Consider the following 7,878-nt stretch of genomic DNA (forward strand, 5'->3'; position numbering starts at 1 on the left):
TATCCCTCATAGAATAGGCTCATGCTATGTGAAAGATTTGTTCCAATGATTTTCATTCAATTTTTATAGATAATTAGTTTTTTTATGTCTTCCTCTGCAAACCACCACCTCTATTTTTTTGTTGCAGCTATGTGGTAACCAGTTTTGGCTTGCTGCTCCCTGTCTTACTGCCTCGCCTCTATCCCCCTCTGTTTATGTTGTATGCCTTGGACAATGAGCGGGAAGAGGACATTTACTGGGAATGCGTTTTACGCCTAAACAAACAAACTGATCTGGCTCTTCTCAGCTTTCTTGGAGTGCAAGCGTGAGTACAACCCTACAATAAAACAGAAACTGGAACAGGTTATGGCATGTAATTAGATAAAGCAACTAAAACAAAGCCCCAGTTTTCTAAAGTGTTTTCTCTGATTTAAATGCATTTAAACATCTAGTTAGAAGGGTTGAAAGAATGAATCAAACTTCTTCCAAAGCGGGGAGGTGGAAGGGATGGGAAGGAGGTAAAGATTGAGATTGCTGCAGAAGCAGAGTGAGACATTTCAAATTAGACAGTTTTCTGGGTACCTGTGGAAGGTGTAGCTGATCATGTAGGAAGGGCTGTTGAGCCTCAGAACATGATGATTTTATTCCTGTAATGTGAAAAATACTTGAAGACTATGTTCTTTCAGTGGATTATGTTGGGTTTCTTGCAGGAAATTTTGGCCAGGAACTGTATCCATCCTTGGAGAGAGTAGAAAGGTATGTTCATTGAGCTTTATTTACATGTTATGCCCAGTGCTTCTTTCAAGAAGCTGAAATCATCAAAGTGGTCAGAGAATTTATGGCCGGGCTTTTTGCTTAAGATATGCCATGTTATCATATTTCCCTTAAGTTCGCCTACTATTTAAATGCTACGGTAATGATTTAGCAGGGGCACTGGACTAGGTGATGTCCAGAGGTCCCTTCCAGCCCCAGCCATTCTGTGATTTCTTACAGTGGCCATCAGTCCAGCTTTGTCACTCGCTGACTGACTTGGTAATGAATTCAAGAGACCTTTGCTTGGTCTTCAGTTATGGAGGTGTGAGAATAAACATCTAGCAAGGAGGTTTCCAAGCTGCTTAATTAAGAGGGTTATATCATTATATACTTTCTGATTAGAAAAAATGTATAGTTTACAGTCTTAATCATTATCTTGTTGAAAGAGGCTCAACACTGAACAGTGAGGATGCTGAACCTGCCTGATAAGTCTTACCATGATTACACAGGTATCATCAAACACAAAAGACGCCTGCTTTGCCTCTGCTGTTGAATGTTTACAGCAAATCAGGTAATTCTCTGCAATTTGTCTTTCAGTGTTTTACTGTTCCTGCTATAGTAGTGTCTGGTTTACTTGACTGGGATCCTTGACACGTCACCCTTTTTTGTTCACCTTTGTAAGAGAAGTCACTAAGACATTTTCCAGTTCTGAGTTAAATTGCAATTTCTCCTGCTGGGGGATGAAGTGTTGCCTCATAAACATGACTGAAAGGTGTCTGTGGGGCACCCTTTAGAATCAAAGGCGTGAGGATGTCTATCAAATACATGTGAATGTCCAAACAGCTGTGGTAAAGTGACCTGAGCATGGGAGGCTTTCCTGTGTCTGTTATGCAAGAATTTAAGAAATTAGGAAATGAGAAATATTTTAGAAAGGAATTTTTCCCTTTTTACCACTATATTAAAACACCATTAAAGTGTGAAGAGAGTCTCACTTGCAGTAGTGTGCCTTGGTGTGGTGTTTGTAACCTGTGTACTGTACAGCCTTGGCAGCCCTGGCTGCTGCAGTGTCAATGTCTGACTGATCTCCATGGCACAGGGAGGGCCATGCTGGCCAGCAAACCCTTCCTGGTTTAGAGGCAGATCTCTCACTGCTCACTGTTACCCTGGTTTGCTTTTCCTCTCCAAATAGTACCACATTTACCCCAGCTGACAAGTTGAAGGTGATCCAGCAGACTTTTGAAGAGATCTCCCAGAGTGTACTTGAGACCCTTCAGGAAGATTTTCTGTGGTCCATGGATGACTTATTCCCTGTTTTTCTCTATGTGGTGCTACGAGCCAGGTAGGTACTAAGGGTGGCATCAGGCATAAGTGGAGCATAGGCAGTACAAGTATTTCTGTGTTCAACGCTCCTGCAGCTTGTTATAGGAACTGTTTGCTTTGGCCTGAAAAAGTCTTCAACAGTTTATTGTGAAAAGACCCTGAATTCAGAATTAAGAAACATTATACTGGCCACTTTTGTTCCCATGTTCACTTTCCCACTCTCACATGTGGCAGGATAAGGAATTTGGGGTCTGAGGTGCACTTAATCGAAGACCTGATGGATCCGTATCTCCAGCATGGGGAGCAAGGCATCATGTTCACTACCTTGAAGGTATGAAAATTATTCAGTTATTAAAGGCTTTCTTTGGAAATAATCAGCATAATTATAACCTATCAGCAAATTATAACCAAATTTAGCAATGAAGATCAGCTTAGGACAATTATATGAACATCAGGCTATAACTTCTTTAACTTGAACTGAATTTTTTTACTAGGGTAGGCAAGGAAATTTAAAGTAGTGCTTTGGATAAGTTCCTAACTGCAGGTACCACTAATCAAAACGGTGCAATGTGCAAATGTGGATTACTCAAAGGTAACATTGGTTGCTGTTGAACTGTTGTAAATGCTCACCTGGAACTTGTCCTTCCCCTGCAACTTAACAAGCCTTATTCTCCCTATAAAAATTGAAATTAAGTGCTTCTTTGGAGATGAGCCATTTCATTAAAGTTTAAGTCTAACATTACATCGAGACTTTCCAAGAATGCAGTTTCAGGGTAAAAAAATAATACTCTGTCACTCTCAACATTTTATTAAGTATTCTTATCTTTTTTTAAGTATGGGAAGAGGAAGAGTGTGTTTGGAAGAATATCCTGTTGTACACTAAGGCATGCATAATGGAAACATGTTGTTTTGGTTCCTCAAAACTGTTTATCATGTGGATCTTGGGACAATTCAGCTACGTGGAGCCTTTTTGTGGTGGTGTTTAGGAGGGAGGCTTTAAATCTGAAACTTAAGTAAAAATCTTAAACTGGAGTGTTAGGTTATCATCATTGTATTTTCTGTCTGTGCAAACTCAAAATAGTTGGGTCAAGAGAATTTTTGGGGGTTTTTTAAGACCTATTATTTTCATGATGTTGTAAAAAAGGAAGGTTTGTGTTGGCTCAAATTTACTAAAGAACCTACATGGTGGAAGCAGAAGTAGAATCTAATTTGCAATGAGTGCAAGTGTTGTCTGAGACATTTATATTAAGTTTCTGATCCTGGCTGACCTGACCCAGTGCATATTTGAACCGGCATTAAGAAGTTTCAACAGGAGGTCAGGGTGATGGAAACCTTTGCTTTTCTGTCTGAGTGCTTTTGAAATATTTCATCACTACATCCTCATCCTGCAAAAAAATATTTTCTTTCTTTTGAGTCCTGTCAAAAGGCAAAGGGAGACTTGTAACCAAAAATATACTTCCATCTTGGCATAGCTGGGGGCTGTGAAAGTATTGAGTCCCAAATAATGCTATCTTGCTTGATTAGGTGTTGGATTTAATTTGTAACTTAACCTCCTGTTGCTCATTTTGCTAGCTTACATATCAGAAGGTTTTGATGTGTCGAGTGCCACTGTAGCATCACTGCTTGTAGAGAGCCTTGTCCTCTGTTTCTTGCATAGAAAAAAAAAAATCTATGTTTTTTGTGTGTCATGCTTTGCTGTGAACTGGCTCTTGTGCTAATCTGAACTTTGTTTTAATTCAGGCGTGTTACTACCAGATTCAACACGAAAAGCTTACCTAGACCATCACTTACAACCTGCCTCTGTGGGGTAATCTACTCGGTGGAGCTTCACTAATAACCACTTCTTCCCTGAAATGGCCCTTAGAAAATACTTTGTTGTAGTTCTGCTGCTACAGATGAAAATACACTGTTGTTTCTACTGAACTCTCATTCTAAGATTGAAACACTACAGCCAGAAGCTTTCTGTGAAGGGATGAAGTTAAAGACTTGGCTTGTCAAGTACCTACCAAGAAGAAATATTTACTTTCCTGTTCTAAGAGAAAAATTATTTACTCCTTTTAAATTAACCATGCTGCACAAAGGCATGGAATCTTCATGGAACACATGTGAGAGTTTGGACCGCATGGCTTCCAAGGCAGTGGGTTTGTTTTCATTATTCTTGGCTTGTCAGCAGAAATGTTTAAAGGGAATGAATTGCACCACAGAACCATTTGGTCTTCCTGAATTAAGCTGTATGTTTGTTTATTTAAGAAAATACAAATATATTAGTATTTATAATGGGTACCTATAATAGTGTGTTTGGCTATAACGGTTTTGAGGCATCTGTGTTGAACAGCATTGCTGAATGCAGTATTCATGTGCTGTTGTGGAAATAATCACACTGTCATGGACTTTCCTGTCTACTAGAATTGTAAATATACAGGCATTTACCGTTCTTTCTGTTTATGGAATAAATAAAAGGCACTGACCACTTCAGATTTTGGCACTGAATGAAATGCTGTGCAGTGTTCAGTTTGCTTACGCCGAGGACAATGCTGTCTGTCAGCCCTTGTGGTAGGAGGTGAGAAGGGTGCAGGTGCTCTTGAACATATGTGCTGGGTTGACCTTGGTTAACACCAGGTGCCCACCAGGCTCCACTTTCACTCCCCTCCTCAGCAGCAAGTGGTGTCAGCCCCTTCCCGAAAAGCAGGGCTCAGCATGCAGAGCCATTGCCCCAGAGGTTGAGCCCTGGCACCACTGCCAAGCTCTTCCTGCTGCAGGGACGCTCTGGAGCAGTTCATCCCACAGGCTGCATTGGGGTGGCTGCTCCAGTGGGTTTGGAACTGCTGCCATCGCTCCTTGTTCTGCCTGTGACGAGCCAGAGCTGCCTCTGAGGCCGAGCTTCAGTGCTTCCGTGCTTTCCACTCAGAGCAGAACACACAGGGCTGTCTCTCTTGGCACTAATTGAAGGTGTTCCCACTTTGGGAAAGCTCCCTGCAGTCCCTTAACGCGATCCTGATCACTCCTGCTGGAGCAGCTCACCTCGGAAGCTGCAGAGAAGAAGGAATTTCCCTGGGGGAATCCGTGAGTGTGTGTGTGTTGTGTTCTGTGGTTTATTGCTAACTCCATTTGTACCAATACCACTGGTGGGTAACTAGAGTATTGTAGGTGTCAAGAATGACTCAAAAAAATAAAAAAGGGAGCAGAAATGTAGATTACAGAATATTACAATGGCTTAAGTTATGTTAGGCTGCCATAGATAATGCATATCATATTTTGATGTAGTGCCTTGTATATTGGCATGGAAATGGAAAGAGCCCATATGCCAAAATACTGCTGTGTGGAACAACAGTTGTAACGTAGCAGTTTTCATAATAAAGTAAAAGTGATTGGTCTTTTCAAAATTATTTCCAGTTTTATCAGAGAAGGGGAAAGAGTAATTCTGGAACAATGATATTTAAAACTACAGTTAAACTTGCAACAAACTATAGTGATAAGAGCATATAGGGAGTGGACTTTATGTTTAAAAATAATTTAGTGTTGGCTTAATCTTATTTTTTTAAACTGCACTGAAAAAATCAAGAAGAAATAAGCAATAATATGAATAAAAGGGAAGCTATAAAAAGCTAGCTTGAGAAGGAGGGAAGGCAAATAACTTGGGATGGAGAGCATAATGAAGGATAAGGCAGAATTCAAACACTTCACCTTGCGCTAGATGCGGCCTTTCCATGCAATCACTTCTTGGAACTCCATTTAAAAGAAAAAAATAAATTAACTGAAGCCTGCAGGGACAGAACTGCCCTTTGAAAAGAGGCTATGCTGAACAGCTGAGTAAATTAACAGCAATAATTCTGAATTCAGAATTATTAAGATCTGAATTCAGGATTTATTTTGCTTTTTGTGGGAGTGTAACCATGAAAAACAGGTACAGGATTTTTTTTTCCCCTGTAAACTGGTTTGAGTTAGCATTTATTGTATTTTGATATTTCAGAAGAAAGTATTTTAATATTACACTTTGTTTCATATGACCTAAATCCTACATTAATTCTGTGCTTTAAAGCAAACATTTAACTAGAGATGGGAAGTTCTTCCTTGACATTCCTGCCTTTCAAGAACAAGGCGTAGCTACAAATACGTAGCAGTGGTGTAACTTCATTTACTGTGAATGGTGCAAAGATGAGAACTACAAAACCCAAAGGAGACGTCTGCTTTTACATACATACAAACACAGAGAGAGGTAAGTATATATATATTCAGTCTCTTAGAAAAAGTAGTGATATCACGTATGAATTTAGCTTGGCTGATTAAGGGAAGCAGACAGTCTGGGCTGGATTATTTTTGGTCCTTTTGCTATATAGCTCAGTTATTAGCTGAAGAGAATCCCAGGATTAAATGTGCTTCTGACACAGATTCCACTTTACAGCCGATCTGGGCTGTGATGCGTTAGGAAATCAGTACAGACCAGCTTTGATTTTTGTATTGCTGTAACTAGCAAAGAAATGAGTTAACCTGGAGGACCTTTCCAGCTGGATTGCTTCAGGGTAATTACTTTCTTCTCTTTTTTTTTTTTTTCTTAAATGGAAATCCGGATATTTCCTGTGCTGCTGCAGAAATCCTGTAACCAGCCACAGAAGATCAACACTCTGGTGTTACAGATTCTCACTGCAATCACAGGCATGGTAGCTGCAGACAGACCCCAAGTGATGAGCACCCTATTGACTGGGAGGGTTGATAGGTATAAGAAACTATTTAAGTGAGAGATGATGTAAAGTAGTTTTTTTTATGCAAGAAAAGGGTTAAGGGGATTTGTTCTCTTCTCCCTGGTAATGAGTAGTTCTAAGGTTAGGTTTCTGCGGATTAGAAAGGAGAGGATGTCCATAGATTAGCTGGGGCAGTGAGGTTACTTGCTGTACTAACATCTAACAAATACCCTTTCCCTCTGGAAATTCTGCATGAGCTGAACATGGCGTATTCTGTGGGGTTTGCAGGTAAGAAAATTTGTATTGTACTGAAACCATTGTACTGCAAGGATGCATTTCCCCCATGTACATGTGAAATTAGTTTCCTCTCATAGCTATAGCAAAGCTATTTAAACTTCTGATACCTGTTTAATTCTTATTAGCTAAATATTAGGGGGGTGTATGAATGGGAAGTAGGAGCTTGAAAGGGAATGTTTTCCTCAGTCCTAATCCTCACAAAACTGTTCTTGTTTTCAGAAGTAGGTTAGGAAACTACCTGTTCTGGTACATTGAGAGATAATGTTGAAAAATGTGTGACTGATACAGGACTGTAAAACAAATCCTTTCTTTGCACAACCTAGCCATGTACTTCTAAGTTGATTTAGTATCAGTACAATGTTAGGTTGTTTTTTTTAGGGTTGTTTTGTTTCTTTTCTGTAAGCCCGAGCTGTTGGCAGTAAACATCTGGAAGTAAAGCTGGCTGCCCCTCATGACTGCAGTGTGCTGCATCCAAGTGTTCTCTGAGTGCTGCTCTTTTGGGGAATGATGTTTTGTCAGTTCTTACCCCATGTAAACAAGGTACTTGCCACCACTGCAGCTCTAAGATTGTGCTTTAGAGGGAGGCAGAATGAACCACCACTGGATAGATCTGAGTACAGAGAGTAACAGCATAAATTACCTCATGTATGCAGGATTTCTGTGATTTCTGGTATCAAGGATTTCTGTAAAATCTCACAGAATGCCTGGTGTGAAGGTAACACTTTTTCAGTCTTTTTTTTTTTTTTTAACTACTCCCTCTGACTTGCATTAAGTGGTGCTTGGGATGAGATAAGGATAAATGGTTTCAAGGCTTAAAATGTGTTATTTCACTAATATTTAGGGTTGCTGT

At 39.9% G+C, this 7,878-nt stretch overlaps 1 protein-coding gene across 3 annotated transcripts in view; it reads left to right on the forward strand.

Annotated features, from left to right (window-relative positions):
• The window catches only part of ALS2 (alsin Rho guanine nucleotide exchange factor ALS2), a 36,522-nt gene extending 31,963 nt beyond the window's left edge, over positions 1–4,559 (forward strand). For all 3 annotated transcript variants that reach the window (XM_058839645.1, XM_058839647.1, XM_058839646.1), the window contains exons 29-34: positions 128–304; positions 690–735; positions 1,242–1,303; positions 1,922–2,071; positions 2,287–2,383; positions 3,793–4,559. In XM_058839645.1, the coding sequence (XP_058695628.1) occupies positions 128–304; positions 690–735; positions 1,242–1,303; positions 1,922–2,071; positions 2,287–2,383; positions 3,793–3,831 (571 nt within the window). In that variant the 3' untranslated portion in view covers positions 3,832–4,559. The remainder of the gene's footprint in view (positions 1–127; positions 305–689; positions 736–1,241; positions 1,304–1,921; positions 2,072–2,286; positions 2,384–3,792) is intronic.
• Positions 4,560–7,878: the final 3,319 nt, after the last annotated feature.

This window comes from Poecile atricapillus, chromosome 5, assembly GCF_030490865.1.
Source record: "Poecile atricapillus isolate bPoeAtr1 chromosome 5, bPoeAtr1.hap1, whole genome shotgun sequence".
In the NCBI taxonomy this organism is placed as follows: domain Eukaryota; kingdom Metazoa; phylum Chordata; class Aves; order Passeriformes; family Paridae; genus Poecile; species Poecile atricapillus.